Source organism: Panthera tigris, chromosome C1, assembly GCF_018350195.1.
Source record: "Panthera tigris isolate Pti1 chromosome C1, P.tigris_Pti1_mat1.1, whole genome shotgun sequence".
In the NCBI taxonomy this organism is placed as follows: Eukaryota; Metazoa; Chordata; class Mammalia; order Carnivora; family Felidae; genus Panthera; species Panthera tigris.
Window position 1 is genome coordinate 32834817 of NC_056667.1, and position 24964 is coordinate 32859780.

A 24964-nucleotide genomic window follows, 5' to 3' on the forward strand; every position below is an offset into this window, starting at 1 on the left:
CTCTGCTCTTCCCATGTTCGAAGCATGAGGCAGTCACTGACCTACCACCTGGAGGAGTTACAGATCAAGGTCTCCAGGTGGTCGCATTGAAATGGTTCCCCCTTGAGAATGGGAAAATATCCCCTACCCCTGCTCACTGAGCATAGCTCTCTTCAGAAAAGTCCTCTTTACAAAGTTTACAGCAACCTTAAACCCCTGAAGGTGAGAGGGTTGAGAATGTGTAAACTAGGTTTTCTTAAAGTTTATTTATTTATTTTGAGGGGCGGGAGGGGGGAGGGACAGAAAGAGAGGGACACAGGGAGAATCCCAAGCAGGCTCTGCACCATCAGGACAGAGCCCGATGGGGGCTCGAACTCCTGAACAGTGAGGTTGTGACCTGCGCTGAAATCAAGTGTCAGACGCTTAACCAACTGAGCTACGTAGGCACCCCTGTGCAACTAGGTTTGACCATTTACTTTGAAACTTCCACAAGATGGTTTGCTGACAACTTTGTTATCTAATATCTACTGCCTTGGGGTTTCCGACTGAAACTTCTAATTTAAAATCCTATTACGCTTGCATTTGTAAGCTAAAGGCTACTTGGATGTGATGGATTATTCTTTTTACTATCCTAATGGATTACATTTGTCAATGTTTTATTTAAGATTATGGAATCTATGTTCATAAATGAAATTGACTATACTTGTGCTTTTTCTGTACCAACCTTGTAAGTATCATGCAGCAGGACAGAAATTTGCATACTATGGCTCAGATGTGCCAAAGAATATAATGTTCACTATTTTCTACAATAAATTCTTAGACTCAAGCCTCTATTCCTGCTAATAGCATGGGGAAAAAAACTTTTCATTATGTTTATGTCTCTATAAGTTCAAATTGAATTTAGTCAATTCAAAATTCTACTCCCTGCTGGCTGTTTTCCCCACTCATGACAGCAGGGGAGGAACCCCACGCTGTCCTGTGGCCTCCCCTGATCCCACTGTTACAGCCTACTGAGAAAAAGCTAGTCCTCCCTTATCTTTTGCAGTATTGTTCTGATGTCTACTACTGAAATTCATCATCTCTGCATTCTGCACCCCCCATGACAACCTCAGGCAGGAAGAGAATCCAAATTATTAAGAAGGGGAAAATGCATCAGGAGGTGTTTTCTAAACATTTTGACTAGCTTACTTATCCTTAAATCCAAGACATTTATTGTTCGTATGTTTTTGTGGCTAAATCAAGAATCCAATCACAGGACCGTTCCCAGTTATAATGGTGGGAGCGTTTCCTCCAAGTGCTTTACTCAGCTTCTCAGAATCCTCTCAGGAGCCCTATGCTAATAACTATTACTTATAATAGCTCTGTCAGGTGCCTTACTTATATTTTTTAATGTCTTTTTTTAATTTATTTTTGAGAGAGAGAGAGAGAGAGGCAGGGGAGTGGCAGAGAGAGAGAGAGACAGACAGACAGAATCCAAAGCAGGCTCCAGGCTCTGAGCTGTCAGCACAGAGCCTCATGCGGGGCTCGAACTCACGGACCAGGAGATCATGACCTGAGCCAAAATCAGACGCTTAACCAACTAAGCCACCGAGGCATCCCTTACTTATAATGTTTTAAATTCTTGCTATAACCCAGTGGAGTACATAATACCATTGCCATTTTACAGAAAAATAAACCGAGGTACAGAAAGGTGACTGTATTAATTAGGATACAGGCTAAGTTGCTGTAACAAAGAGATAACAAAAGACAGTGGCTTAAACAAGCTGGAGGTTTATTTCTCTCCCAAAACACAGCAGAGGCAGGCAGAAAGTCCAGGATGCAGGTGGCTCGGCTTCACTCACCCGTACCTTTCTTCTGTCTCATTACTCCACCATTGAATCATCCATTGTGCTGTCCTCATTTGTTTGGTAAAAGCTGGCTCACCACTACACATGCATGTCCCAGCCTGTGGGAAGGAGGAAGAGAGGATGAAGGACAGGCAGTTCCTTTAAGGAAATTGCACACAAACACTTCAGCTTGTGTCCCATTGTCCAGAAAGATCATAGTCACGTAGCCACAACTAACTGCAAGGGAGGCTGAAAAATAGAGGCTCTACTCATGCCTAGGTAAAACTAGTGGTAGGCAGATGTGGTAATGATTCTGTTACTAGAAGGAGGGAATCACGGGGGCGCCTGAGTGGCTCAGACTGTTGAGCGTCCAACTTTGGCTCAGGTCATGATCTCACAGTTCATGGGTTCAAGCCCCGTGTCAGGCTCTACACTGAGCTCTTGTTCAGAGCCTGGAGCCTGCTTTGGATTCTGTGTCTCCTTCTCTCTCTGCCCCTCCCCCGCTCGCACTCTGTCTCACTCTGTCTCTCAAAAAGAAATAAATGTAAAAAAAATTTTTTTCTTAAGGGAATCATGGACACTGGGGATTGGTTAGGCATTGCTGCACAGAATCTAACGTGATTCCTCCTTCCAAATTCTGAGCACTGTGTGCAGATGAAAAACTGCAGTTCCCATTTGCCCTGCAGATAGGAGCCACCAATTAGATATCAACAGAAGTCACTGTGTGGGGCTCCTGGAAAACTTCTGTTGTCCTTCCTCCCTTCATCCATTCTGCTGCTTGGAAAGCAGATGAGGTGACTAGAGCTTCAAAAGCCGTATCAGACCATGAGTGACCTAGAAGGTGCTAAGGATGGTGAGGCATGCAGAAAGGAACTAGAAACTTAATGATCAAGGAGCCACCATACCAAACTGGGACAACCTAACTCGGCACTTCTTTATTTTGAGGGAGAAATCAGCCTCTTTCACTTTTCAGCTGCTTTATGACCTACACACAACCAAATGTAATTCTTAACGAATTCAAATTATCCATTTAAGCAACATATTCACAGTCATGCAGCTAGGAAGATGTTTGTACTCAGATTTACCTGGTTCCAAAGCCCATATTCCTGCCCCTGCGGGATTAAATTGACCTCTTACAAGACAAAAACGGTATCCTTTTGTTAAGATTCTACAACGCAATGAAGAAATAGTGGTATAGTCTCCATCCTATTTAGGGAAAGATATTTATCCTTTACATCTAGAGTCCTTTATGTGATACAGCATTTTGGCTAGCAAAATATTTCTCTGTTAGATGTATGCAACATAAAATTACAGGAAAGCACCATGAGCTATCGAGCCAGGCATGATTTGTTATTCTTATCTTTGACTTTTTTCTATTAATTTTAATTGGCTTCCTATTCATTCCTTTTGTTGTCAGCTTGCACGTGCTGACAGGCAAGCAGTAGGAAGCACCAGTGTTAAGGAAGATTAATGGGGAACATTTTTGAAATGTATAACAATCTATTCATCACTGTAACTTTTTCCCATTTGGAAAAAAATCCATAATTATTTAACTTTTAATTCTAATACACTGGGCCCACCTTATGGGACACATAGTTGGAGATTCTCTCATCTACATGATTGACAGATGAGCCTTATATGCCAGGATGGAAAACACATAGATAAGAAACAGGCCAGGAGAGCCACTATGACCCTATGAACCTGGATAAAGGCTTTATTCTTTCTCGTCTGGAGAGCATTTGGTTCAAGTAGGAAATCAACTACATGGATTGTTTAAGCCACATGTTCTAAATTGCTATTGGGGATGATATCACTAGAATTCGGAAAATTGTGCTACTTTGGGGGGGTGGTAAAATACCAGAAAGTTGACATATGTTGTTTAGAAGGGTTTATTAGATAATATTGTTATTATCTCCTTTTGAGAAAAGGAGAGATGATTGTCGGAGGCTGTCAAAAATACTTAGATTTAGAATGTCCTATGTAGTATAAAGGAAATAGGTAAGACTGTGATTTACCAGCAAATGTCACTTTTTCATTGTAGGGGTTTGTGGCAGATAGAAGAATGGCCCTCCAAAGATGTTCAAGTTTTAATCCCCAAAACCTGTGAGTATGTCACCTTACATAGCAGAAGGGGTTTTGCAGATGTGATTAAATGAAAGGTTTTAAAATAAGAACATTCTACTTTCTTTTATTTATTTGAGAGAGAGTGTGAGCATGAGCAGCAGGAGGGGCAGAGAGAGAGGGAGAGAGAGAATCCCAAGTAGGTTCTGTGCTGTCAGCACAGAGCCCAGTGCGGGGCTCAATCCCATGAACCGTGAGATCATGACCTGAGCTGAAATCAACAGCCGGATGCTTAACCAACTGAGCCACCCAGGTGCCCCATAAAATAAGAATATGTTAAAGGTTGCAGGAGTCGAGATGCCATTGCTGGAAGGGGCCATGAGGCAGTGTGGATTGCCACCAGAAGCTGAAAAGGCAAGGGACTGATTGTCCCTCAAGTCTCCAAAAGGAGCACTGCTCTGTCAACACTTGATTTTAGTCCCATAAGGCCCGTTTCTGACCTCCAGAACTGTAAGATAATAAATTTGTGGGATGCCTGGCTGGCTCAGTCAGTGCAGCATGTGAATCTTGATCTCGGTGTTGTGAGTTTGAGCCCCACGTTGGGCATAGAGATTACTTAAAATAATAATAATAATAATAATAATAATAATAATAATGACAACAACACCCAAGTGCCCCTCAAATGAGTTCATTTTATTTTTTTTTATTTTTTTTTAACGTTTATTTATTTTTGAGACAGAGAGAGACAGAGCATGAATGGGGGAGGGTCAGAGAGAGGGACACACAGAATCTGAAACAGGCTCCAGGCTCTGAGCTGTCAGCACAGAGCCCGACGCGGGGCTCGAACTCACGGACCGCGAGATCATGACCTGAGCTGAAGTCGGCCGCTTAACCGACTGAGCCACCCAGGCGCCCCAAATGAGTTCATTTTAGATACAAATATGCAAATCAGGATAAACTCTGGCTCCTTGGAGAAATGGCTGATTCTAGGATTGGGATAGGAAATATTCAAGATGAGCCTGAAGCATCTTGTAGTGCCAGAAAGTAATGGAGTGCTAAAAGACATAGAAATAAATAAATAAATAAATAAATAAATAAATAAATAAATAAAAATAAGACAGTGATGGGGATATGTCAAAGAGGCAAAGGAAGCACCTGAAAGAGCTCCCAATGGCCTAAACTGGTACAATTTAAGCAACAAAATAAACAAAGTAGTATTGGGTTATAACCCAATGTACAGAATAAATATCCATGAGAATCCAATGTGATTCTCTCCTAAATTCTGACCAGAATTTATGTGACCAGAAAAAAAACAGACAAACTACAAAACTACATGTCCATTTCTTTTGCAGATAGGAATAGCAATTGAATATAAGAAGTCACTAGGTGATAATAATGATTGAATAAATAAGTAAATGGGGGAGAAGAGACAAATGTCCCGTGCAAAAAAAAAAAAAAAAAAAAAAATATATATATATATATATACACACACACACACATATCTATATATATATCCAAATAATTTATGTAGTTGCTCTGCTTTTAAGGAGGTAGAACAACTCTTGATATCAGGTATCAACTGATAGGAGGTATCAACTCTTAATATCAGCTCAAGTCATGATCTCATGGTTGTGAGATAGAGCCCTGTGTCGGGCTCTGTGCTGAGAGTGGAGACTGTTTGGGATTTTCTCTCTCTCTCTGCCCCTCCCCTGCTCATTCACTCTCTCTCTCAAAGTAAGTAAATAAACTTTAAAAAAAAAAAAAAAGGAAGTGGAATATAATTGCCTCCCCTTACGTATGAGCTGCGGAGTGACATCTATCCAAAGAGTACAGTATGGAAAGGGGGAAGGGGAGAGTAATTTTACAGTAGAGAAGCCTGACCAGCACTACCTCAACCAGGTGATCAAGGTCAACAACAGTAGTTACAAGTCATATTGATAGTATGTATCCTTGATACAATGTGATGAAAACTGGCATCTATTAAAAAGAAAACCATAAGCCCAAAATGGCATCACTTAGACCAACTCACCAAACCTGGGCTTAATACCTAACCTAAATGCAATTTCAACCTCCCCCAGAAATGTAGTCTTAACAGGTCAGTCAAGAATTTTCTGGGGTGCCTGGTTGGCTCAGTCGGTGGAGCAAGTAACTCTTAAACTTGAGGTCAGGGGTTCAAGCCCCATGTTGGGTGTAGAGCTTATTGAAAAAAATTTTTTTTCTGATAAGCACCAGTGAGGTAATCTGTCACATGGGCCCTCACTGTTCCACACCGCCCAACCGGGTCCCTCCCTCCCCTACCCCCCCCCCACCCCCCAACAAAGGAAGAGGACGTAAAACTCCCTGCTCTTTCCACTAAGAGAAGTGACCCAACCTGAAACAATCTTTTCTTTCTTTTGCTAGTAACTTCCTTGCCCACCCTCCTCCCTATAACAATCTTCTATTTTATACAACTCTTCGAGCTCCTACTTGCTGGGTGGGATGCTGCCCAACTCATGAATCACTTAATAAAGTGAATTAGATCTTCAAATTTACTCACTTGAATTTTGTTTTTAAAAAAAATAAATAATAAATAAATGGAAGATTCAAAGATTATATATGTTCTCCAAGCAATCCTCCCTAAATACTGCTTCTCTGAGCCAAACTAATAACAATGGAAAGCATTTTGATTCCTAACAAGTGGTGGGTCAGAAGCTATTCTGCTCATGCTAAATACAGACCCAGCTGGGAGCAGCACTGACTGAACTTGCTTGTAAAAAACTGAAGGGCTGGGCAGAGACCTGGGGCCAGAGCCTCACACAGGTGAGCAGAGCAAAGACGTGGCCGGGACAGGAATCTCTGTAGAAAATGGTTTTGGATCCACTCCAACACACAGATATCTAGATGATGGAGACCCCAGAGTTCTCCTCCAGTTAGTACTGACATGGGTTAGGTCCCAGAAGACACTGGGGGCAGATGTAGCCACACTCCCAGCTCTGTCATTAAAAAACAAAGGAAACAAAACTCCCTTTGGATAACTAAAAATAAATAAATAAGTCAAATTTGTTTTTTAACAACCCTTACCTCTTGTGGTCTTCCTCCCAAAAGGCAATGACCTTTTATTCTATAATAATAATAATAATAATAATAATAATGTATCAATATTTTCATATGCTCATATATTGTCATTGTTCATATGTTCATTATAACAAATATGCCATAGTAATATAAGACATTACTAATAGGGCAAACTGAGCACAGCGTACATGGGAAATATCTTTACTATCTTTGCAAAATCTAAATTTTTCTGTAAATCTTAAAGTTTTACATTATAAAGCTTACTTAAATTTTTTTTTTGACGTGTATTTATATTTGAGACAGAGAGAGACAGGGCATGAACCGGTGAGGGTCAGAGAGAAGGAGACAACAGAATACGAAACAGGCTCCAGGCTCTGAGCTGTCAGCCCAGAGCCTGACGTGGGGCTTGAACTCACGGACCGTGAGATCATGACCTGAGCTGAAGTCAGCTGCTTAACCGACTGAGCCACCCAGGTGCCCCTATAAAACTTACTTAAAAAGAAGGAAGAATGTGGGGCACCTGGGTGACTCAGTCAGTTAAGTGTCTGACTCTTGATTTCTCCTTAGGTCATGATCTCTTGGTTCATGGGATCAAGCCCCAAGTAGGGTTCTGCTCTGACAGCACAAAGCCTGCTTGTGCTCTCTCACCCTATCTCTCTCTGCCCCTCCCTTGCATGCTCTCTCTCTGTCTCTCAAAATAAATAAATATTAAAAAAAGAAGAAGAATGAATCTTAGTTTCTGATATATCATCTGTGGGGATAACAGACCAACGATAAGCTAGTCCTTAATCTTGTGTCATGTTGAATCTGATATTCTTGGAGGATGTCCTAAGATCCTTCACCATTCAATTTTTCCTAGGATCTCAACAGGAATTCAGCATCTACCAGGTAATTATGCAATTCCTCAATAAGTAATTATTCAATTCAACTATCACCACACCCTGTGGCAGGCCTGGTTACCCTAAAAGAGGAAGGTACTCTGGACATAGAGCTGGAAGAAAACAGGATGAACCTACTATCCTACTAATTCTTTATCCCCCGCACCCTAATGAACAGTGTTCTGCTGGGTGTTATGAGCACTTAATTTATTTTGTCCCGAGGGGTAGGTTAGATGTGCTGTTTCACTTCTGAAACTTTAAGCCTCCCTATGAGACTAGAAAAAGGTCTAGGACTTTGTTAATGGGAAGAGTGGCTGGTGGAACAGTGCTTCCTCTCAATTTCACACATCCCTTCCGTTTGGCAGGTGCAGTATTCTTAGCATAATACTGGGGAGGAGAGTAAGTTATCTGATTGGTAAGTTTGAAAGGAGAATCTGAGGCTGGACAATTGGTTCCTAGACCTGTTTGAAAGCAGAAACAACACTATAGCTTTTTTTTGAGAGAGAGAGAGAGAGAGAGAGAGAGAGAGAGAGACAGAGAACACACACACACACACACACACACACACACACACACACACACACACTCAGTGGGGGAGGGGCAAAGGGAGAGAAAAAGAATCTCAAGCAGGCTCTATGCCCAGTACAGAGCATGACATGAGGCTCAATCTTACCACCATGAGATCACGACCTGAGCCAAAATCAAAAGTTGATGCTTAACCGACTGAGCCACCCAGGCACCCCAATAGTTGTATTAGTTATATTATTAACGTAGCTCCATGTGGTTCTGTTCCCTACTTAATTATGTTTTATGCATGTCTTAAGCCCAGTGCACGACCAATCATTAACTGTGCCCTTGTAACTCTACCACTTGTTTGCACATTGATTATTATAAGAATCTGACGGGACACAGATGCTGACATTTGCCTTAAAACTATCTGATGTACCAAGTCCTGAATGGCACTTCATTGTCTGGAAGCATGTATACCTCCAGATGTTTCAAGCCCCCCCCCCCCTTAAGGTTTCAAGAAACCCTTCACCCTCCTCTCATGAATTTATCTTCTTCTCCAAACATACATAAGCTGTGCCTAGGCTCAGCAGGGCGATGCAGCTGTTGGAAATGATCCCCTGCCTCCTCATCGGACTGCCCTCTGGTAACAAAGCTTTCTCTGCTTCAAAACCGGTGTCTCAAGACATTGGCCTACGGCACATCAGGTGCACGGACAAGTTTGAGTTCAGTGACAAAACTAGGTATGCACAGCAGAACCCCTTTCCTATCTCCTTCCTTTGGGGAGTGTGTCTGGCCAGAGTTAGCAGGCTCTATGCTCTGCTCCTTCGTGTTGTGTATTTTATAAATGCCCTTCCCTTATGGAGGAGTCCTACAGAATTCACTGATTTCTCTGACTAGGTGATAAATCCATCTAACTCTAGGTTTCAGCATTAAGAAGACAGTTGAACTCTCACATCTAAGCCACGTTCTCTGATGTCATAGAAACATAGTCTTTTGGCCTCCATCTACCAGCTCTTGCCTTGTTTATTAAGTGGTTCAGAACTTGGATAGAAAAGAGAAGTGTTAAGCATTACCCCTATAAGGCCTAAGCTTTGGAGTAATACTCCCCAGGGAAGTCAAGGCCATGGTGTATTGTGCTCAACTGAAAGCAAGTGTATGCAGTAGGATGCCTTGCCTTGATTCCAGGACTCTTGTGTTGGGACACAGGATCTGCACATAGCCTGGGACTATCTCTTGAAATGCTGGCGTTCAGAAAGACTTCCTAGGTGTCTCATAGGTCTCGTCTGCAGCCTGTGGGAATGTGATGCATATTTCCAGACCTAGACTGAGCCTTGTCTCCTATAAGCCAGGGCCCTCTCTCCTGTCTTGTAGACAGCTAAGAGGGCATTTGGAACCTAAGCTGCGCCATCAACAAAGTACAGATCATATCTTAGGAACGTGAACGATATCAAGCAAGGCCGGGGGCAACCAGTAACCTTTGGGTCACATTTAGGCACATCTAGAATGGCTACAACAACATAATTCTTTATCCTAGTGTTAGCCACTGGTCTGTTATGTTGTGTACAGCCTCAGCCTCTATAGGCACATGAAGAACTTTACTGTGTGAGTAGATCTCTTGGGATATATTTCTCTACAGTTATAATAGACAAAATGGGAAAAGAGGCAAATCACAGAGCACTTTTAGATGTATCTTTTTTTTTTTTAATTTTTTAAATATTTATTTTTGAGAGAGAGACAGAGCACAACAGGGGAGGGGCAGAGAGAGCGAGACACAGAATCTGAAGCAGGCTCCAGGCTCCAAGCTGTCAGTACAGATGTGATGCAGGGCTCAAACTCATGAACTGTGAGGTCATGACCTGAGCGGAAGTCAGACACTTAACTGACTGAGACACCCAGGCGACCCTAGATGTACCTTAATCTCACACCTAGACCAAAAGGAACATTTAGGGAGCCCGGGACTAAGTATTTTCCCAGGACTGTCTGCCATGGCCCCTGTGCCCAGCCATCACACAGCTCCCTGGAAGACAACGGCAGACTTTGCAGCTCTTTAGCCTTTACCAGCATGGGCTTGTTTCCTCTGCGGGTGGGCTTAGTTCAGTCCATTTACTCCTGGCTCCTGGTAGTTGTCTATGAGTTTCTCGAATACCTAGTGATGTTCCAATAAGACTATGGAATTATAGCATTGTATTTTATTTTTCAAAGATTTTAGGCAATCTCTATACCCAAGGTGGGGCTCAAACTCACAACCCCGAGATCCTGAGCCACACACTCCACCAACTGTGCCAGCCAGGCGCTCTGGAATTATAGTATTTTAGAGCTGGCTTTAGAGATTATTTACATAATGGGTTATCTAATTTAAAATTCTTCATCTTGCAGGTAAAGACTAGTGAGGATTAAGTGACTTTTCTAACATTCCATTGCTGGCTAGTTACAGTGCTAGCTTGCAGGACAAGAACGTGGGTCTCCTAATTCAGTAGGTTTTTTTCCTACTACCTGTGCTGCCCCCCATGTATCCCATCTCTTGTCTGCTGTATACAGTACACTCTCTTCTACTGGACATGACTAAATTACCTGATGCTTTAGCTGGTATCAAGATTTTAAAAATAATACAATCTGAAGTCTTCAGAGAGACGGGACCAAAGAAATACCACACAGTGTGTTGTCCGATTCCCTGGCAAGAAGGGACAGAGTCAATTACTATTAGTTTTTCCAAGTAATGGGTGTGACTCATGCAACCTTTGCTTTTCATCAAGGGTTTAGTTCATCAAGGGTTTAGCCCCATGACTGCTCTCCCTTGGCAAACGAGTTTGAAAATGAATTATTCACAGATGTTTCACTCTCATTGCTGAAAGTATCCTTCTTCACAGTTTTTTTGGTGTGTTTTTTTTTTAATTTTCTTTAATCGTGAGCAGTCAAATAGAAGCTCCTGTGCCTCGGGCTGTCTGTCTTACTATCTCCACTGTCTCTAGATTAGTTTCTTCCAACTCTCTTTGATGGATTCGGTAACCACCTCAGGACACATCCCTTCCACACCTCCCTCCTACCCTGGCCCTATCACTGGCTAGAACCCCATCCGATTTAGTTTTATGGAGGATAACACAAAAGGAGAACAGGAGAACGTCTGAGCGGCAGAGTAGGAAGCAGTCCTGTGTCTTCAATTTTACACCCTTCTGCCGAAAAATAAAGCCCTAGGGCAGTGGTAGGGGAGACACAGATTGAGAAATGTACACATTTGACCACCTTTGACTCACCACTCCAGGGGACACCCCAGATGGCAACAGCGGCCACATCCTCCTCTATCCCTACTGGAGCGAGTGCCCACTGGGATCAAAGTGGGATTTGGGTACTGCTGGAGTATTAACGAGATGACACGTCTCCCAGTTTTCTGCTGCATTCTGTTTTGCCCGATTGTGAAGGAGCCTTCCAGGAAAAGAACTCAAGCCATATCCACGCTGTGTAAATAGGTATGTCTGAGGGGCTGGGGGAAAGGAGGCAGGGGAGGGCTGACAGAAGCAAACTGCAGGCAGGACTCCAGATTCCCAGGAGAGCATTCATCACAAAAGAAAGGGTGCAGTATCATCGGCCACGTGCAGCATCAGGGCTACAGGTTTGGTTCGTATGGTAGTTCTGGGACCAACATGGTGGCTATTACCTAACCTTGTCAAGCCCAGTCTCTCGCCATTGGTATCTTCTCTATGTTCTGGGGAACAGGAGAGGGCCAGGTTTAAGCTGCATGTAACACTACAAAGGCCTGCCTTGGCACATCGGAGAGCCATCACGGTCTTAACAGCGTGACTAAATGTGAGCATGGCTTACTCTGACATGGTGTGATGGTCAGTACTTCCGTGAGATGGTTCTCACAGCTTTTCTCTTTTTTTTAAGTTTATTTATTTATTTTTGAGAGAGAGAGAGAGAGAGAGAGAGAGAGAGAGAGCACGCAAGCGGGGGAGGGAGGGAAAGAGAGAATCCCAAGCAGATGCAGGACTTGAACTCATGTACCACGAGATCATGACCTGAGCCAAAATTGAGACCTAGACACTGACTGAGACACCCAGCTGCCCCATGACAGATTTTCTTAGATTTTATTTTCTATCTTGATAAGAGATGTACCAGTTTCAGAAAACATAGAACCCCCCAATGCTTCATAATTTCCACAGCTCATGACTGTGTGCTTTTGACAGCTCTGTCACATTCGTGATGGTTTTTCATTATTTGTTTGCTTTGGCATATTGAGAGGGCATATGAGGCTGTTATAGTTGGATGACAAGGTGGGATGGGCCTGTGATCCCTCCTGCTCCCCCGGTGTTATGTTGAACATAATGGCATTTCTTTGATACACTGGCGAACAAGAGAGGAAGCTGTTCCTCTGCTTTTCAGAGGAAACAGTAGGAGCTGTGCTCCTGGTAGCCTTCAGCTGCCTAGGGGCAGTCACAGTTCCTGAGGGCAGGGATCAGGACCCTAGTACAAATAGAAAAAGTGCTTCTTCCTCCTGGAGAACACAGGTGGGTGGGTGGGTGGGTAACTCAACATTAATGAACTACGTTTCGTGCTAGACTTTGGTCCCCATGCTTGCCCTTACTGGGTGCCCTTGTGCACTTCACAGTCTCTACAACTGGACATGATGGCACAACTCTCTGGACTGGCCCCCGTCAGATAATCTGGGAAACTCACGGGCACATCTCCAAATAGAGTACTAAAAGGAGGTGCAGGAAAGAAACACAGCACAGGCATTGGCCTGAGCACCAGAGTGGCCAACCACGGTCCAGCTAAGTGGCATCAACAACATAAGCAGCGGGAAATCCAAGGGAACCATGGAGCAGGAATCCACACAGAAAGCAAGCAGTGATCATTGTGGAACGTTAAGAGTGGAAACATCGAAAGTATGACATGAAGCCTGGACTGTTTCGTGGGAACACTGGAGATATTTAGTTGGGGACTCTCAGGCATGAGAAAGGAGAATGTGGTGGAAAGTTCTTGTTTTGTCTGCCCAGACCCACACAAATTGCGTGAGTCTGGTGAGGCTGCCAACTATTCCTCCCGGCTTCACAGCCACAGGGCCCAGCCAACCAAGAAACCCAATAGCCTTGGCTATGATTAGCCCAGAGGTAGGCCAATCAGGTTCTTCCTGGGGATTTTTTTTTTTTTTTTTCCCGCTTAAAGGTAGAAGAAAAGGCATGTGGCCTTCCAGATAAAGAGTGTTAAGAATGTGAATGGGGGCCCTCTTCTCTGCCATGTAGAGGAACGTATCTCTTGTAGAAGAGAATGGGGCCAATGTCAGAAAGAAGCAGAGTAAGAGTGAGAGAAAGGAAGGGACAGGGATTGAAAGAGTGAGAAAGACCAATTTTGAAAATGTATTTTAGTCCCCTAGATCTAGCTGTGACTGAAGTCCACTCCTAGACTTCCAAGGGTTGTAAGCCACCAGTACATTCCCTTTTTGCTTATGCTAGTTTAAACGGAATTTGTCACTTGCAAATTGTCAAATGTACATGCAGGTGGGACCTATCTCTAACTCTTTAAAAATCTTTTTAAAAGTTTATTTATTTATTTTGTGAGGGAGAGAGCGTGTACGCATGCACACACATACACATGTGTGCACATGAGCGGGGGAAGGGGCAGAGAGAGGGAGAGAGAGAATCTCAAGCAGGCTCCATGCTGTTGGCTGAAACTCAAAACCAGGAGATAATGACTTGAGCCAAAATCAAGAGTCGAATGCTAAACTGACTGAGCCACCCAAGTGCCCCCCTATCTCTAACTCTTAAGTGACCTTTTAGAGTTGGGAACCTTCAGTTCATTACAAACTGCCAATGCATCTTCATATTCTCAAGGATGCTAAGAGTTACCTGCCTCTCAGTTCCCTGGATATTCCCAAGGTCTTTGGATGATTTGACCAAATTCCTGACTTTTTATGGTTAAAGTTCCTTGCTTCTGACCCATCTCTTTGATATACAGAAGGACAGATTATGTGGCTGACCAAATCATCCATCTGAACTGGGAATTCTGCCTTACTGAATAATTACTAAAGTTGCACCAAAAGAGAGACATATTAATTCCTAAGATTTTACTGGCAACTCCTTTTGTAAAAATAAAACATATTTGCAAATGAGTAACCTGCTCAATACACTGGTTTTGCATACTCAAATATTTATATTTTAAGCTATATATATGTGTGTGTGTATATATATATATATATATATATATACTTTCAAAATGTTTATTTTATATATTTTATAATGTGCATTATAAAATAAATAAAAATATATACACACACCAGTAATTTTTCATCCAAAGAAAGTCTATATAAAGCAAAAAGTATATATCACTTTGTGCCAGTGATATGCCACAAAGCTAAGAATTGATTCCTATCTTGGACCAGTTATCTTCAAACAGAAGGTACAAACAATACTTATTAATCCTAACATGGGCACATTTATTCACAGGTCAAGCATGATAGAGCTTTAGCAGGATGACCGGTGGTGAATGGGAAATGGCCAGAGCCCACCAGGAGCAGAACTAGGGAAAACTGACCTAGCTAAAGGGTCATTTGTCAACATCCCAAGATCAAGAATATGCCAGGACTAAGTTCCAGCTGGTTTCAGTATCAAGGAAGTACACAGCAGATGAAGCATAGCTTAGACCTAGTGAAGGGTCTAAGATCAATGTCAGCAAATGGCAGTCATACCATGGTTCTAGGTTGGCAGCCAGCCCCTAGAGGGTAACAAAAACAGGTCTTGGGCTCACGAGGGACAGGAATTCAAAGAGCTAGGAAGAGGGTCAGGATTTTAGACCTGCCAGGGTTTCAGGCTAGTCCTTTTGTCCAAATGGGAAGAATGCCCACTTAGACAGCCTGGCCATTACGGATGAAAGCTATACCTCAGTGGGCATGCAGGGGGTCAGGCGATGGCACAACTTATTTCACCCACTGGCGGGAAAAGGAATTCAGCTCAACCTAGGTAGTAAGACACAAATATGACTAAGACATAGCAAAATTGCTCTCAAATGGCTTATAGTCTAGACAGAAACAGAGCACAAGGAGGTGATTTCACACGTGTGCAGATACTGGAGGACTTTGACAATTGCCAAAGGAGAAAAATGCACAGTGTGCTACCGTTGGGAAAATGAATACAGTTTTACACCGTAAGATGGCCAACGGGACTAAAACCAGCTCTGGTCTCTAGTTTGGAGGCCCCTCTTCCAGGTTCTTCTTGCCCTGTTTGCCACGCGCACAAGCCTGCCACAGACATGGGAGCTGACCACTATAAATTACCCTTCCTCCCTTCATTCGGAGCTCAGATCTTTGGAAAAACAGTCTCCTCTGAGCCCGCTGGTGTTAAATAAATCTCCGATCCACCAAGATCTCCGAGTGCCGCTTGGTTTTTCCGCCAGCGTTCCAGCCTGGTTCCATAACACTATCAGAACACAAAGAAGGGCCACTTACCCCAAACTAAGATAGGAAGACTTCCTGGGGAAGGTGCTACTTGAGCCGATGCTAGCAGGCAACGAAAAGTGAGAAAGATTTACCGTGAACAGTCGTGGAGCTGGGACACAGAAATGCATATTCAGGGAATTTGAAGAAACTGGAGATTACTAGAGTGGCACATCCGTAGGGTCTCTTATCCCCACATAAGGATAGAGAGGTACGGTGGGAGCTGTTCTTCATCTTCATGTCCATTTCTTCTCTTCCTTTTAGTAACAGAAGCCCTTCTCACCCCACACTGAGTTTTAGCTGGGCACACACCTAACCAATTAGGGAGTACAGTCTCCAGCCTCCTTGCAGTAGATGTGACTATGGGTCCAGGTTCTTGGGATGTGAATGGAAGTTAGGAGTATAATGTTCATGTTACATCTTTCAAAGGCGGCCACTTGTCCACTTCCTCTTTCCTCTCTTTCTCCTTCCAGAGGCCTGGAACACAGATGTGGCCACGAGAGCCGGCCCCAAACATGCCAACAATGAGTTGGTGGCACAGTAGGATGAAAGGAACCTGGGTCCAGGGTTGAACCAGTGAAGCAGAGCTACTTCCCCATCCCGGACATCCTCCTTACTGGACTACTGAGTGACAGAGAAATTTCTTGTCGAGTCACTGTCTTCTGGGGTCTTTTTGTTATTGAGCATAGCCTGTTCCCTAACATGAGAGGAAAGGAAAGATAGTGTTAGGATTTCTAATAGAATTCCCGACTTGGTCAGAAAAGGCTAAGGAGCTAGGAAAGGCCGACGGAACAACTGTCTGTCTTAATGATTACAGCTGCATGAGGCTGGGGCTGGCAGATAACAAGATAAGCAATTATGCAGCCTTGTCTCCAGACAGATAGGGCAAGCCCCTTGAGAACTATAAACTCCTACCTGGTTCTGGGAGTCTAGTTCATCCAGAGCAGGACAGCAGCCAGCAATCCCCTCCTGGACGTCTTCTTTGTACCCTGCCTTGCAGACCTGTGTCCGCTGTACTCTTCAAAAGCTGGCTCCAACAAGCTCCACATGAAGACTTCATGAAAAAACCCCATTTAGTCGTTTTGTGTTAATTAGGTTTACAAAAGAAAAATATTATTTATAATCGCCTTCTATTTCCTGAAGAGGGAAGGTCCTGTAACTGGAAGAACTTGCGGTTTTGCTGAACGTGGTCATTCGTTGGGCACAGGTTTGGATGTAGAAACTAGGATGAAATGCATTCCTCTGAATAATGAAGGGTTGAGGCGTCTACATAGGGCTGGTGGGGGGGAAGGTAAAGAGCAGGAAAGCTGGAGGCTGGGAGGTAGGATGGGGTAGGGGATGGGAAGAGATCCCCGTGGCAGAAGCGGAGAGTGTGTACTCTGGAGAAAGAGGTGTGTCGTAGCGGGGTTCCAGCTGCTACAGCCCACGTGACATAAATCACGTCTCCCCTTCAGCAAATTCTATCTTGTTCACTAAGATGCTGGTAGGAGAGGGCATAAGGGGTGTGAGCTTGAATAAGAGGAGGAGGGGAAAACTGACACCTGGATTACATACAGCACAGAGAGAAGAAACAAGAGCACAGAAAGTCAGAGTCAATGCCAATGATGAAGTTATAGAATTGCAGACCCCTTCTGTTAGTTATTATTTCTATAATTCGAAATTATGTGTACTGGACTGTCTTAATCTGAGTTACTATTCACCCAGTAGCTACCCAATGCCCATTACTGGAATAATCATCACTAGCACATATTCATCACTTATGAAAATTCAGAAACAGCGTTCTTCTAGCTGAGGGTAGGCTGAATTTAAGGAAGGCACCAGACAGGAACTGTATTTGAGCTGGGCCTTGAAGAATGGACAGGAATTGGTTATGCAAAGTCTTCTCAGAGGAAGGGAACAGCACAGATAATCTGACCAAAGCCAAAGTCATGCATTTTTTCCACATATACTTAGCAACGTGCACTGTGTGCCAGGCACTAAGCAAGGTCCCAGGGAGGTGAAGATGAATTTGGCTTCACAGGCTTCTGTTAATATATCCTGCTGTTTTTCTTTTCGTTCTGTTATTGGTTTGCCGCATCTATCAGGTTTTTTTTGGCCACATTTCTGCCCGGCCAGTTTTTCTTTCTTGAATTTCTTGAATTGTGTGTTTGTGTTTGCGTGTGTGTGTGTGTGTGTGTGTGTGTGACAGAGAGAGAGAAAGATGCTTCTTTCGCTACCTAATGCATTTTAACCTGCCATTGATGACCATTTCTCTAATTTATTGAGGTCAATTGAATTTTGATCTTCTATATACTTGGCACATCCATCTGCTTAGGGTCATATGTAATATTTATGAAGACTATCACTTTCTTTCCACTGTCCACACCCACATCTCAATACCCATTTGTGCCAGTCTATACTGAAGGTTAAAAGTAAGATGAGAAATATAGCCCCAGAATCCCAGGTTACAAAACCTAGTACGCTTGACCCTTGAGCAACACAGATTTGAACTGTGTGTGTCTACTTATACATGGATTTGTTTCACTAAATATAGTACAGTCCTGTAAGTATATTTTCCCTTCTTTTTGATTTTTTAAAAAAATTTTTTAATGTTTATTTAGAGAGAGAGAGAGAGAGAGACACGGGGAGGAGCAGAGAGAAAGAGAGGGAGACACAGAATCCAAAGTAGGCTCCAGGCTCTGAGCTGTCAGCACAGAGCCCGCCGCGAGGCTCAAACTCACGAACTGCAAGATCATGACCTGAGCCCAAGTCAGACACTTAACTGACTGAGCCACCCAGGCACCCTTTGATTTTCTTAACAACATTTTCTTTTCTCTAGCTTACTTTCTTGTAAGAATACTGTGTAGAACACATATACAATATATGTGTTGTTTATGTCATCAGTAAGGCTTTTGGTCAACAGAAGGCTGTTAGTAGTTAAGTTTTTAGGGAGTCAAAAGTTATAAATGGATTTTCAACTGTGCAGGGGGTCGGCATCTCTACCCACCGTGTTATTCAAAGGCCAACTGTTTATCTGTAATTGACCACAGTTTTGTCAACTGAAATTGCAATGATGTCTCTTAATGATGGTCATAACTATTATCAACAGTTACCTGAGTACCTACTACAGGTAGAAACAGTGATACACAATGCTTTAGCCCCTGTTCTTAAGAGGCTTACTGTCTAGATGAGGAGGCAAATAGATGATGCACAGGCCACTTTTCTATTCCTCTTCCTAACAGAGTAAGAACAGAAGTGAGAGTGTGGGAACATAGGAAGGAATTCCCTTTTCTGCCCTTTTATGTATTTGTTTGTTTGTTTGTTTGTTTATTTCGAGAGCAAGTGGGAGAGGGGCAGAGAGAGAGAATGCCCTGTCTTCTTAATGGTTTCCTTCAGAAGGAAGAATTTGTTAATCTGATTGCTCAAAACCCAGTACGTTAATGAGTTCACATTTTACATGGTTACGGTCACTTTGTCTTCAAAGGTCACATGGCCGTGTGTGCTGCTTTGCTCCCCATTTCCTGCTAAGTGGCCCGGCTCAGTCTCTAGCACACACTAAGAAAAGTAAATCCAGTCTGCTTTGCAGATCTGATCATCTTCTCCCCTCTTTCTGCAGGCATGCCCACGCATACTGGCCCCAAAATGTAGAGGGGGGAAAGGGAACAGGGAATTAGGGAGCTTCACTGTAGCCTTAAACCTATGCCATGTCATTCAACCTAGTCTTCTGGCGGCAGATTTCTGTTCTGGAGGTTATTGGGTGCTAGCTCAGCTATGAATAAAATAATCCACTGGTTTCGATTCCAATTTCTTTCTTGTGCATAGTCCCCTTGGGAACTCTAAGGAGAGGAGAGATGATTAGCAGAGCAAGATCTGGTTATTTCTGGTCCTTGTGCGTGGCCCGCTGTGTTGTTGGTCACAGTTTTAAACAAATATTTGCTGTCCTTCCTTAGTGACGTCAGAGTTGGCCAGAGGAACTTTTTGTGACCAAGAACATGTATCGGTTCCAGGTAGAAATATTAAGAATTACTGTGGGATTCACATGATCACTTTTCTTCTTTCATGAGACCAACTGTGTTCCAGATAAGGGTCCAGTGTGGGTCCCAGCATAAGGACAAACTAGAATATAGCCAAGTTGACCTGCCATGAACATGTAGGGTATTTCAAGAAAAAAACTTTGTTGTCGTAAGACACTTTGAGATCATCTGTTACCACAGCCTAACCTAGCTGACATATTTACTGTATTACCACATGTATTAAACACTGCTATTTGTCCCCTTAACATCTATTCTCCTTTCATTCCTCCTAAGAAAACCCCCATTTTGCCCAGGTTATTCACCTAAGTCTACACGTGCTTGGGGAAAAAAAGTCTAATTCTCAGCCACAGGGGCGAATCATAATTAATTTAAGCCATTCATGATAGTTTCTTCCTCCTTGATGGTGACTGGTTTAGATGTCAGCATATGAGATTGTGGGAAGATGGCTTGAAGAATTCCAAGACAGGTTTTCCTTGATAATAAAAGGGATACATGGGAAGAAACAGTCTCTCTACTTCTGCCAGATGTTACGTGTATGCATGTGTTAGGTGGAACTGTGGCAACCATTTTGTGACTACGAGGGGCACTAACCTAGGAAGGTCAGAGTGACAAAATGGAAAGAATCTGGGTCCCTGAGAATGTTATTTAGCTGTTAAATGAACTAAATCTAAAGCTGCCCTACCTGCCACATGAGATAATATATTTTCCTTACTGTTTAAGAGAGTAGAATCTAGGGGCGCCTGGGTGGCTCAGTCGGTTGAGCGTCCGACTTCGGCTCAGGTCATGATCTCGTGGTCCGTGAGTTCGAGCCCCGCGTCAGGCTCTGTGCTGACCGCTCAGAGCCTGGAGCCTGTTTCAGATTCTGTGTCTCCCTCTCTCTCTGACCCTCCCCCGTTCATGCTCTGTCTCTCTCTCTCTCTCTCTCTCTCTCTCAAAAAATAAATAAACGTTAAAAAAAAAAGAGTAGAATCTGGAATGGAGGGGGAAAGAGTGAGTTTGGCTTTAGGGATGTTGAGATAATGGCAGGACAGCATTCTGTTTTATACTGTTGAAGCTCAAAAGATGTCAGGATTCAATGTGAATTTGGGAGTCATCTATGGAGAAAGTTACATAACATAATACATCTGGGAAAAATAATCCTAAACCTGGGACCATATCTCTGTGCGTGAGGAATTTCCGTAATATAACAAAACGTTACACCTATACAAGCATAGCCATCTCCTAATGGGATATGCCGCTGTCCCACGTCCTCACCTGTCACCCATCCTAGAAAAGGGAGACCACAGGGGTGGTATTAACCTGCTAGCAAGGAAGAGCAAAGACAGTGAGGAAGCAGACCCTGCTCTCCCCAAGCCTGGATATGCATCTGTATCTTCATATGACTTAAGTATTCTAGCCTTGTATAGATAGCTATGGACATAGATGATAAGCAACTTCTAAATTTACAGACCCTTATACGGTTTTCAGTAAACAAGTGTGCCAGCAAACTACGGTTCGTCATCTCATAGACATGCTATGTGTGATACTGCAAAAGCCCCATAGGAAGCACCAGGGTCAACAAGGTGAATACCATGGAGCATCAAGGAAATGGCCAACGTAGAAGACAGAGTCTCTAGTGCCCAAGCTCATCTGTGGTTAGAAGATATTTGGGGGGGGGGGGAGCACCTGGGGGGCTCAGTCAGTTGAGGGTCAGACTTCGGCTCAGGTCATGATCTCATGGTTCATGAGTTCCAGCCCTTCATTGAGCTCTGTGCTGATCGCCTGGAACCTGCTTTGGATTCTGTGTCTCCCTCTCTGTTGCCCCTCCCCCTCTCACACTGTCTCTCAAAAAAATAAATAAACATTAAAAAAATTATAAATAAAAAAAGATAATTTTTGGAAATTACTAATCCATAGGGCACTAGTGTACTGATTCTTGAAGAAAATACATGGTAGTGGGGGGGGGCATTTTGCAACACAAAAGGATTTAGTTAACCTTGCTTGAAAAAGAATTAATTTTTGAAATTCTATTTAGATATAACTTTTCCAAAGGCACATCTAGTGGGGTAAATGCACACATCTGCATGATATTTACAGTGAAGCCTGTACCTTACCTGAGACATCTTAAGATGGGTTTCCAAGTCGTCACTGCTGGGCCTGCCTTGAAATTACTCTTGCTTCCCTAAGCCAAAAAAAAAAAAAAAAAAAAGTCATATATTTTAATGAGCTGGAAGAGCAATTGCGATCTTCAAAGATGGCTAACTTCAGTCTTGCAGTTATTTAGAAGGGATCTGGCTTCAAACATTGTTTGCAGGCAGAATATGCAATTGGCTAGGACCAAGGACGGTATTTAAAGATGACTCAGTTGCACGGCCTGTGGGGGTGGAGGGGGGAAGATCAGCCAGTGGTCCTTCTAAAAGGACTCTTAAACCCGTTTTCGTCACATTGAGGTTCTGAGGCCCACAGCCGCCGCAAGCTAGTTGGGGGTGTCCAGTGCAAGAAAATCTGAGACCCTGAGAAATGTACCTTCAAATTATCTGAATGGGAGGCGGCTAAAGCCTAATCCCCCTCAAAACCCCCCACCCTCCACCCCAGCTCCAGGCCGGGATTTCGGCAGAGAATTCCGAGGCCAGGGTCCAACTGGGGGCCTTCCCGGGTGACCTTCGCCAGGCCCCAGAATCCCCCTTGGGATGTCCCTGAGGCCCTGCCCGGGACTCTGCTGGGGCCCACCGGTGCCCCTCGGACCCCGCCGCTCGCGACCGCGTTTGGGACGCAGCCCGCCGCCCGCTGCGCATCTTTAGCGGGGTAGCGGGGACACCCTCTCCGCCCCGCGGGCCGCCGCCCCGGCCCCTCCCGCTCCCGCCGTCCCACCCCGGCCGCGACGCCACGCCCACCGGGGTCCCGGGCGGGGCGGGGATGCCCTCCGGCTGCCGCGCTAGTCGCCCGCCTGCCACCCGCGGACTCCCCGGGGCCCGTCCGCCGAGCGCCGCCCCTCCCCCGTCCGCCGCAGGCCCCCGGCCCCGCCGCCCCTCCCGGGCGCCGCCCGCGGAGGCCGCCTCTGCAGCTGGCCGCGCGGCCGGCCCGCGCCCGCCGCCGCGCGCTGATTGGCTGGCCCGGGCCGGCGGCGGCGCTGAGTGGCCGGGCAGATTCGCTGGGTCAGGGCTGCAGAGGCGCCTGGCGCACCGGCGGGAGCGGAGCCGCGGCTCGCGCTCGCCCGGGACGCCGGCCGCCCGCCCGCCCGCCCGCCCGCCAGCCCGAGCGAGCGGCCCGGGGCGTCGAGGGGGCCCGCGCCGCGCCGGGCGCCGCCGCCCTGGCCGCCATGTGCTCCCAGCTCTGGTTCCTGACGGACCGGCGCATCCGCGAGGACTACCCGCAGGTGCAGATCCTGCGCGCTCTCCGTCAGCGCTGCTCCGAACAGGACGTGCGCTTCCGGGCGGTGCTCATGGACCAGATCGCCGTCACCATCGTCGGCGGCCACCTCGGTGAGCGAGGCGGGCCCCGGGAGGGCGGGGAGGCGCGCCGGGGTCCCCGGGAGCCGGCCGGTGGGCGCGCGCACCCGGGCCTCCCCCAGCCAAGTCTCCTTCGGGCCCCGCAGAACAGCCGCCCTCCCCCGCGAGCCCTCCTAGGGTTGGAGAAAGCCCCTAACCTTGAGAGCTTCCTTTGACCACCACCATCTGCTCCGAGACCAAGATTTGAGAACGGAATTTCACGTACTTAGGGGACTTTGTTTTGGGAGGAACTCGAATTCACCTGAAGCCGTCTGGAGGTCCGAGGAAAATTTGCAAATTCCGCTCGCATCCATACCCTGTCAGTATAGCTTTATGGAAACCCTCACTAAATTTACAAAATTGCCATTAAGATGAATGTTTTTAAAAGTTTTCTAGGAGCGTGTAAGCGTCAGTAATGCACTACATAGAATGTCATTCCCAGACTAGGAACCTACATAGGGGAAGACATTTACGATTGGAGTCACCTCTTGAGTATGTAAGTGGGAGAGTGGACCGTTGATGGCTTCTCTTTAAACTCATCCTCCTTCCTAAAAGTGTTGAATTCTGATTCCAGAAAAGCCAAGATTTCAGGTACAGACCATTCTGGCCTCAGATTTCTCTATGCTGTGTCCAAGAGACATTTTTGGGGTAAGACATGGTTATCATCTGTGACCCTGACCTCAAAAGGTTAAGTATGTTTTTAGATATTCTTAATTATCTTTAATACAAGCAGTCTGTGACAGGAATCCGTGGCTTAGGAACCTCCCTCTGGTTTGCAGTTTGAGTCGCTCCAGCCTCCACTCTGGAAGTAATCCAGCTACTTCAGGGGGATCAGATGTAGGGCTGGGGGCGAGGGGAATTGGGGCCCAGTTCAGGGTGCTTTTTGGGACACCATTCATAATATTTCAATCATACCTGGTTAAATAAGCTCATAATTTGTTACTCTTCTTTAGCAGAGGAAAGGGATTCCAAATTCTGAACAGGATACTTACAGGCATTTTGAATGTGACCTGTGTAGAATGTATCTGTTCTAGATGCTTCATCCATAAATTTATCTAAACCCTTCATAAGTAATATCAGATTATATAGCCTGCTGGAGAAATATACTATAAACATTAGGTGTCACACATTAATCTAAAGCAATGTGTCATCTATAAGGGGTACTGTCTCTCTATTCCCGATTTGTTAAAACGCTTAACAGTCAACGTAGAGTAAGATTCCTGAATAAGGGTTCTGCAAAGCTGAATTCTTACCACAGCTTTGCTACTAACAAGTATCTTGGCTTTACCTTGGCCAGGTCCCTTTATGTCTTTGAATCTCAGGTTTCTTGTTTATAAAACTAAGTGGTTCTTGGAGCTCTAAAATTCTTAAATGGAACGATCTGTTATATTTTACTGATCTAGATCTAGTATACATTTTTCTACCCCCAAGGTCAGTTTGTTTGCTCTTCATTTTACCTATTTATTTTGCAGCTTGTAAAGATGCCATTTTTGAGATATAGTCATTGAAATTCCACATCATATTCCTGTTGTAAACCCATCACACATTCTGTGAAAGAGTAGGGAAGTGCTGTTTTGTATCTAAAATCCCCTTTTAGGGGTGCCTGGCTAGCTCAGTTGGTAGAGTATGTGGCTCTTGATCTTGGAGTTGTGAATTTGAGCCCTATGTTGGGCGTAGAGATTACTAAAATTTTTTTTAAAACATTTTAAAGAATTCATCCCAGAAAAAGAGAAAATTAAATTCTCGGTGCTGC

The 24964-nt window shown here is 44.6% G+C and overlaps 2 protein-coding genes across 2 annotated transcripts in view; one reads left to right on the forward strand and one right to left on the reverse strand.

Annotated features, from left to right (window-relative positions):
• Positions 1-1733: 1733 nt before the first annotated feature.
• On the reverse strand, positions 1734-23044 carry LOC122240766 (collagen alpha-1(III) chain-like). Its single transcript, XM_042993841.1, has 5 exons — positions 22945-23044; positions 22618-22853; positions 21838-21905; positions 6927-6966; positions 1734-1924 (listed from the first exon to the last, which is right to left on the reverse strand). The coding sequence occupies exons 1-5, from the start codon at positions 23042-23044 to the stop codon at positions 1817-1819; spliced, it is 552 nt and encodes a 183-aa protein (XP_042849775.1). The 3' UTR covers positions 1734-1816.
• The window catches only part of RIMKLA (ribosomal modification protein rimK like family member A), a 32945-nt gene continuing 31023 nt past the window's right edge, over positions 23043-24964 (forward strand). Inside the window, exon 1 of the mRNA XM_042996822.1 lies at positions 23043-23205. Coding sequence (XP_042852756.1) covers positions 23043-23205 — 163 coding nt within the window. The remainder of the gene's footprint in view (positions 23206-24964) is intronic.

Excerpts from the sequence above, each read along its gene's own strand:
- LOC122240766 (XM_042993841.1), bottom strand. The coding sequence starts at position 23,044 with ATGGCGGCCAGGGCGGCGGCGCCCGGCGCGGCGCGGGCCCCCTCGACG. Across the intron at positions 22,854-22,944 it reads CGGGCGGGCGGGCGGCCGGC|CGCCGCCGCCGGCCCGGGCC; the intron begins GTCCCGGGCGAG and ends CCGGCCACTCAG. Across the intron at positions 6,967-21,837 it reads CCCATCTTAAGATGTCTCAG|AATAAAAGGTCATTGCCTTT; the intron begins GTAAGGTACAGG and ends TTATTATTATAG.